Here is a 12216-nt window from a genome sequence, read left to right as displayed (position 1 = left end):
ATGTTTACTCCGTGAATTCTTTATGGGTTATCCTGCCAATGCCATCTATACTCCATTTTGATTGTAGTTAAAAATAAAAACTGCTCTTGGATTGATACTTTCCGAAGAGGAAATTTATGAAAGTGCCCAAAAAAAACTATACCCTGGTGGAAATTTTTCGGACTTCTGTCTTAAAAAGTCTTTGGAACTCTGAAAAAGTCTTTAGAACTCTAGAACTGAGTTTTTAAGACAGAAGTCCGAAAAATTTCCACTAGGGTAGGAACCATTTACATAATAGGTAGGAAATATTACTATGTTTCCATAAACGTGAGAATTGTTCCCAAATAAATTGGAATGGTGGCTTTATAATGTCGATACTGCCATTCTAATATGCCCTATTCCACATTTGGAAAATTTTTCAGGTGACGATAAAAACGTTTTACGGTCGGTAAAGAAACATTATTTGTATTATGTTTACATTGATATAACCTACAAATTTATTTTCATGTTTTCATAAAATACAGGCATTTGTAGTGAATAAATAATTTTGAATTATATGCCGTAAAAAGAGTCAAAAATTATGCATCATTACCTTCTTACTCATGTCGTTAATTGCTTCCTTAAAATTAACTTAAAATCAAAAATGTTAAGCGTGACTAAACCTATAAGAATGTGGGATACGATATATTAAAATGCGCGAAAGCCTGCGTGTTAGATATTTATTTTAAAATACTACATAAACAATTTGACCCCTAAAATTTTTACATAAGCTGCACATTATTACAATGATTCCATTTTTCAAAAAAAGTGAAAATGTCAAATTTTGTAGGATAGGGTATATTAGAATGGCAGTATCGATATGTACAAATAAAAACGATAGAATACAGAAAATATTTCTTCTACCCCATATGTATTGATAGAAACCGTTTCAATAATCTAGAAATATTTTATATTATGAATCAAGACTAAGATAAATTTGTGATTTATTATTAACTAATGTTTGAAATGAAATTTAATTTTCTAATCTATATAATTAGATAAATATAAAGATAGTATGACTATTGTAAAATTATGGAAATCGTCTCGGAAATTAATACATGGAAAATAATATGTCGTATCATTTACTACAAGGTTGCAGTAAATGTATTTGTAGTTAAAAATACTACATAAATGATAAAAGTTACTCAATATGCGACAAATTTTACTAACAATAAGTTGAATTTACTCCTATCTTGCGGTTAATTCTACTGCACACTGCAGTAACAAATACTCCAGGCGGGAGCTGAGAGTACTACAGAAGGAGCACTTCCCGCTATTTCACCATTTTGAGGTTAATCTGTTGTGTATATTCAATTATTAAAGCGTCTCATAAATAATTATCTAACTTTTTTAAAACCCAAAAATTAACAATTTTTAATTTTTTTTTATTCTGCTTGTTCTTACGGCGCATTTATGATAAAAAATGTCGTGAGAAAAAAAAATAAAGATTTCGATAGCTTTTTTGCCTTTAAAAGTTGGAAAAAAAATTGGCTTTCATGTTTTTGGATAAAATTTCTATTTTATCTTTTTTGATAATATTGATGTATTTTTTTTTAAAGTACATAAAACGATGAACAATTAAAAAAAAAATTGATCAATTTGATCGAAAAAAATGTAACATGACCCAGCATGGGTGGACCCTATTTGTAAATAATTACCATGTTTAGTATATACAAATAACTCAATAAGTGATTTTTAAAAATAATTTATAAAAATTTGAGGTTATATACTGTTTATTTTTACGTAACCGCATATCGAGTAAATTGAACTACAATTGGAGTTACAAATACTGCATGCTGTGGCATATCTTACTTTTTTCGATAGTTGACGCTTAACTACAATATTGTAGTAAATCTAACCACAATTTGGAGTTGTCTCATGTCATACTACAGCCTGTGGTAAATGAAACTCCAATTGTTGTTGCCACTACTACAATTTATTTTCCGTGTAAACATATAAATTTCTATCAACTTTAATCATATAATCTAGATAATATGGTCCTTCATATATTTTTATTGTCTTTTAAAATTTAATAGTATCGTTTATTATCGGTATTGTTTGTGAATTCATGACTATATAAACTAATTGGCAATTGATATTTACTATGCAATAACATCAATAAATATTTAAATGCCGATTATAAATGAATGTAAAATAGGGGATGAAAATTTTAATAACTATCATATTGTTCTATTCAATGTTATAATACAATTAATATTATAATTTAATATTTAGTAACCGTTTGGATATATATTAAAATTGATATTATATATTTATAACTACATATAAATATTGAGCTTAATTGTATGCATTTTTTCGTAAGGGTTAAAATGTCGTTATTGTGAAAAATGTTATTTACATAAATATCAAACAAAAAAAATATATTCACTACCGAGTGATTTTACTTGAAAACTATAATTTAGAAAATTATACATAATATGAATTCTAAATTACTAAAAACGAGAATTCATACATTTACATTAATAAGGGTAAATAGTAAAAAATTTATTTACATTTGTCGGAAAATTTTCAAATAGTTATTTCATATATACTTGACATGATGATCAATGAAACTGTTTGCATAATTATTTTAAATATTTACAGAGAATTGGCTCAAATAATCGGAGAGGGCAAATAATGTTCGACATAATATTATTTACTGTGATATAGTAAAACATGTAATTACGAAATATATATATCTATACGTATTTATTTATTAATTTGTTGGTTTTACTCAACTCGATATGCTCCATTTGATTTAATTATGTAGTGCTAGATGTGATATATATAAATATCATATGTATATATATATATATATATATAAGGGCGGATTGGGAGTAAAATGGGGTACTTCGGGAAACACTAAGTTTTCAGGGACTCAAATACGTTAAATCGTTTTTTTTTTAATGATACTCAGAGTAAGTAGATACAATTTTCAGCTGCCGTTAAAAAAAATTCATTTTCTGTGGGTAAAGTAGATACTTCTTAAGAAGGCGAAAAAAAAATTTCTGAGTATCAAATAAATCTGATTAAATTAAATTTTCTTGCAAGTAATTTATATAGAGAAAAATTATATTTTACATAATTATTGGATTCAATGGAAGAAAAAAAATTTTTTAATAATGAGATATAAAAATGCATTCAGTTTTTACTTGCTTTTGACTATAAGTTGTCTTATTTAGTACCGATTTGCGCTAACAATGTTTAATTAACTTCACATTGTCTTGGATTTATTTGACTTAGTTGCGTCTTAAATCTTTAAGTTAAAAAAGTGATATTGAAGTTAACTTGTAGGAAAAAAAATATTGACAACGGGGCCGGTCTTGGCACAATACTGGTCAACCAAGGCTCGGTCTTCCAAGGTTGGTCCGAGATCCGACCAACGTTCAAGTGACGAGCTTCGGTTTGCCAGTCTTGCGCCCAGATTCAGCCAATACTCAAGTGACAAGCCTTGGTTTACCAGTCGAAATAACAAATGATACCTAAAAACATCTGGCTTCTGTGAATAGCGTAGCAGCCTAGTGGATAAGATGCTTGCCTACCAGCTTTGAAGGACCAGGTTCAAGACCCAGCAAATGCAAAAGAAATTAATTTCACCGATCTATCCAATTTTCTCTATGTCCTAATTTATTTCCATATGTTACCAACACGCACATGTCTACTAATATTGTTTTTTTTTTTTTATTTTTAATAAGCATGGATGCTTATTTAGCAACAGTCTTGGAACAATACTGGCTCTCGATATTGGGCCAATGCTAAGATGCAGTCTCGGCACAGCGCTGTCACTCAAGCTTGGCTCGGTGTTATCATTTTGATGCTTCGACAAACTTCGGCCAAGCTTGGGTCTATTGTTTCTTTCTGTAAGGGTTAAAAAAGTAAGTGTAGCCAAAACCAAGTTAACTAAGTCAAATGCAAGTCAAAAAAGTCAAAATTAAGTAATTTTTTGACCCGGGTTTATTAAATTAGCATTGTGAAATTAATGATAAGTATTCTCCGAGCTAAAAATTTCCAACAGTGAACATAGAAAATAATGTTACTCCCCAATGACACTGATTTACATATATATGTATATAAAGTGTATCAATACATATAAAAGTATATAAATTGGAGGTATACATATCAATACAAATATGCGTTTATACTCCTATTGTATAATAGGATGTATATATGTAGGATATATATAATTTTATATAAGCTATCTTTTTTATACATAAATGCATTGCTCACATTGTCATCGAATAATATAGACATTTGAATATAAATATAAAAATTTATCTATTATTTATTAAAGAAAAGTATATAAAAAATTTATAAATTTTCTTACCGTAAACCCAATACCGACAGTGGCAGCAAAATTTCCACTGAAACTTCCTGTGTCGAATTGAACTAACAATGATGTTTTCCCAACTCCGCTATCGCCAAGAAGTATAGTCTGGAAATAATCAAATGTTACACTATACGATAATATTTTCGTAAATTAAATTAATTACGTATAATAATAAACTTTAAAGCAGAATACCACGAACTATTTTATTACATCGTGAATAACAATACAATAGGACAAAGAAAACTTTTACTAAAAGTTGTTTACATGGCAGGTGTAGAGTATCAGCTCGTAAAAGTGACAAACAATGTATGAGGATATAATAGTAAAAAGATAAAAAAAATATATAAGCTGAATACAAATAAGACTTCGGAATAGTTTTTGTGGATTGAAAAAATAAAATAAAATAAAAAATTTAGTCCTCCTGTCTCTAAATTACGTAATCGGTCTTGAAGAAAAAGTAGAGTCAATTGGACAGATAAATCGATGGTATTCGTCACGTTTCAAGTAGATTAAAGCTCACTCTTCTTTGCTAGTGAGCCGTTAATTTCTCCACTAGAAAAACAAAAGACGTTATTTTATTTGAACGAAGTTTGATAATGACTGAATTTAAATTTATTTTACATTTATTCATGATGTTTTTCCTTTACACACACAGTGAAAAATATTGTGTTAAAAAAGGTCCATGTTAAATTTTTTGTGTTAAATCAGTAGATTTCACTGTGTTACTTGAAACATTTATATCGATTTACTATTTAAGACTTTATAAATGTTACTTCGTACAGACATTGATATTAGAAACATTTATTGAGTGTTATTTTAAAATTAACACAAAATTTGTGTTAAAAACTTAATCGATAGTGACAGAAAAACTATCAGAGAAATGAGACTAAAATCCAAATTTAAAAAATGTCAAAATATGATTTGAAGTGAATGACATAAATGACATCTATACAGAATTTGCGGCTTCCTGGCACGCGGTTAGTGACCTCGTTGACATATTACGCGTCGCGCGACGATCTAACCGGAAGTCAACGGTCTTTTCGCTGCTCCCGCACATCCGTCCAAATGAAAACTAAAAGACGATGAATTCCATAAACTTCCTACTGACTTAAATTTTTATTGTTACTCTAAATTTTATAAAATTTAAATAAAAAAACAATAAATTTATTATGGCTATTCATTTTATTAGTTAATAAAAAAGTTGTTAAATCAAATTTACAACTAAAATTTATTATATAACAGTAATAAACTTATAAATTACGCCTACAAGTCCTAAGGAAATAATGTCACGGGAATAAATATGCATTTTGGAACGTGGATCGCATTGCACCCAAACTGATGATGAAGGTCGAACTTAAATGCTCAAAGAAACGTCTTAGGCTACCAAGTGTCCGTGGTTCTCATTCTTTAATATTTTTAATAAAATAAATGAATAAATAATAGTAGAAAATAAATTTTCCATAATTCATTAAATGTAATATTTTATTTAGACAGAAAAATGGAATTTTATGACGGAAAAAATTTTTTATCTCCCCAAGAAAATTTTTGTAAACTACATGACTGATCTACCCCAAAATCTAATCAATCTTAAGTTTTGGTTCAAGACCTCAAAACGTCGACACCTGAAGAAAACTCGATTTTCGAAAATCGGACCGAAACCAATAACTTCCCGAATTTTTGAAAGTTTGCAATTTTCTTAGCGGGAAATTCAAAAAAAGTTTTTAAATGAAATTTATTATTATCAAAATTAAGTTTGATTTTTTTAAGTACATAATCACGTCACAGTAATTACACGCACATTAACTAAATTGATAAAATAAACTAAAAATAGTTAATTAATAAATAATAATTATAATTTATTAACATGTTAAAAAGTATTAAATTTAATATCGAGAAAACTAGATATGCAACAACATAACAAGACAAGAGACATCCTGTACTTTATACAAGGCCGTGATCATTTGTATGTTAATCGCAACTAGTATACAGCAGTATCGGTCCACACGCGTAAAGCGTAAACGTCAAAAAAACAAAGCTTTCAAAAATTATTACTATAAATATATATGTTATTTAATATTATAAATAAATATAAACTATAATTAGACGTCTTATTTATATGATTATAAATTTTTTATCTTAATAATTTATACACATTATTTTGGTATTATTAAAATGTAAAGCTGAAAATATATATATAAAGAGATAAAAATATATATGTACATGCTTCGTTATATATATTATCAGTACAAAAAGTGTATATATACGTAATATAAAACATAAATAAATTTTAACATTATTCAGTAGAGGAGATTAAAAAATAATAACTTTTTAAATTATTAAAATATTTATATTTTGTAAAAATTTATTTAATATTTATAAAATATGATAACATAAAAAGTTAAATGGATTGCAAATAGCTGATGTAATCGAATACAAGTGTTAAATTTTATATAAATATAAAAAAAATAGATTGATCTCACAGGTGAATATAAATGAAAAAAAAAAAAAAAAAAAAAAAAAAAAAAAAATGTATGATCTTTCCCTTCGACATTATGACGAGGACGCTAACTCAATTTGTATGCGGGTATGCAACTCTGCCAGATGCTTGCTTAAAACCAGACAGCCTTGCTCGAGCCTCTTGTGTGTATACATACGAGATATACCTTTACAGAATGTTATTTGGTGTATAATCCATTATTATATTTTAACAATAGTTTAATTATTTTTTTTGGAAATTTTTACTAACTTTGCAAGGACACATTTTTTTTTAAATATGGTTCATCATTAGTAATTATTTATTTATTTAATTTTCTTTTTTTTTTTCAATCAATATTACACGGAGAAAAAAGTTATATTTTTGAGACTCGAGTCGATCGTTTTCTTCGTGTAGTTGTTTTATTAAACGAAAATTATAACTTTTTTTTTATCATTTAAATGTATGTCAATACGTTCGAGTGTGATGTTTTGTTCTACATATTAATAAGCCTAACAGATTATATAAATTATTAAAAATTTTTACTCATCATTTATGATTTAATATTAATCGGATAATGCATTATTATATTCAAAGTATATTGGCGGATTTTCATGAACTCCAATTAGGTATTACGGGGTAATTTTATGAATAGTACGGACATAATATCAATTTAATATAAAAACTTCATCTGAATACTGGAGTATGATTATTGATATTAATAACTATAAATCAAATTCCTCGTATTGTTTCCTAATTCATTTGGTATCATCGAAATAATTGTTTTTTTTCTTAAAAAAATTTGACCGTTAAATATATAATTACTTAAAATAATTAAGAAAATTTAAATAATTCTGATCGGGATATATTTATGTCAAAACCCTGTTTTCTAAACATCTGTTGTCACTATACGGGAAAAAATAGAGTATACTATAGAAGTATCATTTGTAGACACTGCACCATTTTCAGACATTAGATACTTTATTTTAGTTAATGAAAAAGTGTAACGTCAAATTTCCTTCGCAAGAGTGTGATAAAAGTATAAAAGCGAAGACTGAAAAGTGATAGAAGCTATCCGTATGGCTATAGTAGCATCCCCTTGCCACTACTACCGTTGGATAGCTGGAATTATTTTGCTCAAGATTCCTAACCTAACTAACCTCTAAATAGTTGACTAAGTATCATCAGCATATATGCCGGAAACTGTTTCGTAATTATCAAAATATTTTTTACGTACTTTAATTGATAGTCTACCCTGGTGGAAATTTTTCGGACTTCTGTCTTAAAAACTCAGTTCTAGAGTTCTAAAGACTTTTTCTGAGTTCCAAAGACTTTTTAAGACAGAAGTCCGAAAAATTTCCACCAGGGTAAACAACAATTAGTAATAAATTATTTTGAATATTAACCAAATACTAAGAATACCTTTAGGAATTTCAGGTAACAGTTATTTTTGTAAAAAATACATATTTTAGTTTGTATCTCAATACTATTTTTCAAAAGTTTAATTCATATTTATATACCTTGGAGTGGTTTATTAAAAATTTCAAGTCTATAACCATAATATATTATAAAGGGCCAAAGATCCAAAACTAATATTAATCATGGGCCTTCGATACTTATCATATGCAAATAGACTTATTGAAGATAAACCATCTGGAATATCGGGAATTCGGTGATAGATTGACGTGAGCTTCTATAGAGGAAATAGAGAGTACTATTATATAGGCTATCATCAAAGATATATTGCAGTCAACACAAGCGTTTGATGGCCATAATCAGATTCCAACAGACCATTCACTCTATTATATACCACTACCATTGCTACTGCAACTATCAGCATAATACAAGTGCGTTTATCGTGTTAATAGCAAATATAGAAGTATCTCAAGGAAATTATCATCATTCCTCAAACCACTAGTTGAAAAGTTAAGTAAATAAATAAAAATTAATTATTGCATATAAATCTGTCTTATTGGACACGAGATTTATTATGAGACTTTGAAACAATTGAGAATATAAGGTAAGATATGAAATTGTTGAGTAACCATGTAAGTACGCAATTATCCCTTATAAGATATAATATACACAGTTTTCTATATCTCGTAAAAGAGCCAATAAGGGAGTACAGGGTAGCTGTGTATGGGCAGTAAACACCAAAGACCGGTATCAGAAAAAAAATACAAGAGAGAGAGAGAGAGACAGTGATAAAGAGTAAATATATAGAATGAAAGAAAAGAGCAAATGAAAGAAAGCGCGGTAAAAACCGGCTCATGACGATAAGGGACCCCCTACCGGTTCTATGCGCCAGGTACCTACTTTGGATCATTCCAAAGAAGTCAGGATTTTGCCGCTTACGCCTCTCTTTTTATATTCTTCTTTATTTCTTTCGCTTGTTCAGATGTTGTATTTGTTGAAAGTTGAGATCCTTTAGCACATACATAAATATATGTGTGCATACACACGTAAATACACAACAGGGTATGTGTGCCTTAAAAATACTGTGGTACAGAAACGAGCCGACTAAGCGGCGCCCCTTGCAAGAGAGTACATAATCTCGATGAAATTATAGACGACAAGCTTGAAAAAGGTATATGTGTATACGTTTTAGTTTTGTAGGTAGAGTAAGAAAATAAAAGAGAAATGAGAATGAAGAATGAAAGAAAAGAAGAAGAAGAAATCGTTTACTGTGGAAACGTGCAGTGTTGTCAGACAGCAAGGCGAGGCTAAAGAAAAAGACAAGGATGTAAAGAGATACCGAAGTATAGAGGAAGAAATATATATATATACGAGAGAATTCAAAAAAAAGAATAAGAAAGATATAAGGGAGAGAGAACAGAAACAACTTGGGGGCCGTACCGGACCATCATACCAAGTATTCGCGATCATTATTCCACTTGTTTTACTCTATAACACCAGAGGGAATAACCTTGAAAGCTCGGGAATAACAAAAAATGTTTATAAGCTGCAAGAGTTTTCGTATATGTTAAGTGTTATTTTATTTTATGTGTAATATTTCGCTTGTACAACCATACAATTTTCTTAGAATTCATATAATCATTTTTGTATTCTATTCATGAAATATTCTTGCATTCTATTTCAGTATGACTTTTGAATCCGATCGTTATTTCGAATAACGATTACTTGATGCAAATATTCTTACAAAATTCCTTCTCATAATTTAGCATGTTTATAATAGTGGACTTTTATAGATTCTCGTTATTCGTATTGAGGATTTAAATAAATTTACTTTTTTGATCTGTGTTTTACGACTACATTTATTATAAAAACATGTAATGTAACAAAATTGTTAAAATACCTTGTGAGCAGTATCTTCAGCATCTCTACCAAATTCACGTCTTGGACTAGTTTTTGTAAAACTCCTGTTACCCGTAGACTGATATTTACTGTTTAAAAGCTCAGCAGGTGGTTTGTAATCTCTATAACCTGTTGGAGATGGTGTTGCTACTGGCACTTGATCTCTTGGAGTTAAAGAATGTTCATTTGAATTGTTCATCTCTAATGCATCGTCATTAATGTCTTGAGTCATGATCTGCAATCAAAAAATATAACAAGATATATACATTTTTCTCCGATAACATACAAAGTAAATTATGTATAGATAAACTTTATCTTATTCCGCTCATTTTAACTCTAAAAAACATAATAATAATAATAATAATAATAATAATAATAATAATAATAATAAATCTGTCGATACTTTTTAGAACTTATCAAAGAAAAATAAGAAGCTTTTCGATGCAAAAAGATTCAGTAGAAGAAGAAATGTTGAATGTCTCAAGAAAACGAAAAACTTTCCAATCCCGTATTACTTTTTTTTTTCGTATAGATTTTTTTTTTGTGGAAATTTTTTTCTTTGTTATTCTTACATATATTCTCTCTTGGAAAACGAATTACATCGGATTTATTCAACATCTCTACAGGAATAAACCTTTCTAAAAGTACTATTATAAATCATACATGCATTTAAGTGAAATTTCCGTCACTGCATTTTGATCATCACAAAGAGGAAAAGAAAATTTGAAAAATAGTGTTTGAAATTATAACCAGGAACTTGGGTGTCAATATACGGAATTTTAACATTCAAAACAATAAATTTTATAATACGAGTCATAAATTGTTAATGTGCGAGTTATGATTTTTAAAGGTCAAATCTAATTTTTTTTTTGCATTCTTAAAATGAATCATCGAAAAAAACTACAAATCAGTGAATTATTCACTGCGAATCAGTCCGAAGTATATCACTGATTAAATTAGTAATATACTTGGGACTATTAGTGCATTGAATATTCACTGGTCGGAGTACTTTTCACTGATTCATTTTAAAAGAGTACATATTATTAATCTTTATTTCAATACATCAGCTACGAAATGTAATGAAGTAATGGTAATCTTTACCATAAACACTTTTACAAAAACGATACGAGTAGGCCTTATTTTACTACGTCAGGGTAATGAGGCCTACGGGTTAAACAAACTGGAATAGTTTAACTATACTTGATAAAATTGGTATTAGAGATGAATCAACACTTAAATTTAGCAACAATACTTTTTAAAAATCAGAAGACTAGATTGTTTTGCTCAACAGCACTTAAAACTATCAGTATTCCTTTAAGAGTCAGAAGACTAGATTGTTTTTTATGATTTCTTCTGCACAATGACAGCATGTGACGGATGATAAAATATAGAAGACAGGGAACGTGGTATCGGGACTCTATAAATTTGTCGTAACATCTCTATGTAAGACCCTTCTACTAGAGTAGTCTTCAGCGGAAGCGGTTATTTTAAATATCATTTCTGTCACTAAGGCCTTATTACCCGACAGGTCTTATTACCCGCGGGTACCTTATACTTGGGACTATTAGTGCAGTGAATATTCCCTGATTGCAGTACTTGAAAGTGTATATGAAGACCTATGTATATTTGATATAGCTGATGTAGGTATATAGGTATGTATAGATCTACGTAAATTTGTAGAGATCTATGTAGATCAATGTACATAAATCGATTACTTGAAACTACATATGTATATATATAAATCTTCAAAATGGAACAAATTAAATGTACATGGACCTAATCCATTTTTTCACGGGTAACTAAATAAGCTATGTTCTATAATAACATTTCCAATTTAAAAGGCAATAATCGCATTCAAGTAAATGAAGACCAAGCAAAGCAAAATTTAATTAGTTACTAAAAAGTGTACTAATTAAAAAAAAACGATGGCCAAGAAGAAAAGTTAAAAAGAAAAGTATGTCTTAGTAGTGTATAAAAAAAAATTAAGTCTTCTTTAGTCTTTATAAAATCTGAGATACAACACGCCACCGCCCTCCATTTCATTTCGCCCTTCAGACCGCCCCATAAAACCCTGGGGAAAATA

The 12216-nt window shown here is 28.7% G+C and overlaps 1 protein-coding gene across 1 annotated transcript in view; it reads right to left on the bottom strand.

Moving 5' to 3' along the window:
• LOC103568437 (ras-related protein Rab-37) overlaps positions 1-12216 on the bottom strand; it is a 68853-nt gene that overhangs the window by 46387 nt on the left and 10250 nt on the right. Inside the window, exons 2-3 of the mRNA XM_008545292.1 lie at positions 10135-10368; positions 4343-4450 (exon numbers count right to left, since the gene is read on the bottom strand). Of these exons, the coding sequence (XP_008543514.1) occupies positions 4343-4450; positions 10135-10365 (339 nt within the window). The 5' untranslated portion in view covers positions 10366-10368. The remainder of the gene's footprint in view (positions 1-4342; positions 4451-10134; positions 10369-12216) is intronic.

This window comes from Microplitis demolitor, chromosome 2 (genome assembly GCF_026212275.2).
Source record: "Microplitis demolitor isolate Queensland-Clemson2020A chromosome 2, iyMicDemo2.1a, whole genome shotgun sequence".
Lineage (NCBI taxonomy): Eukaryota > Metazoa > Arthropoda > Insecta > Hymenoptera > Braconidae > Microplitis > Microplitis demolitor.
The sequence above is the reverse complement of the archived record's forward strand: the minus strand, read 5'-3'. Positions and strand labels throughout refer to the sequence as shown.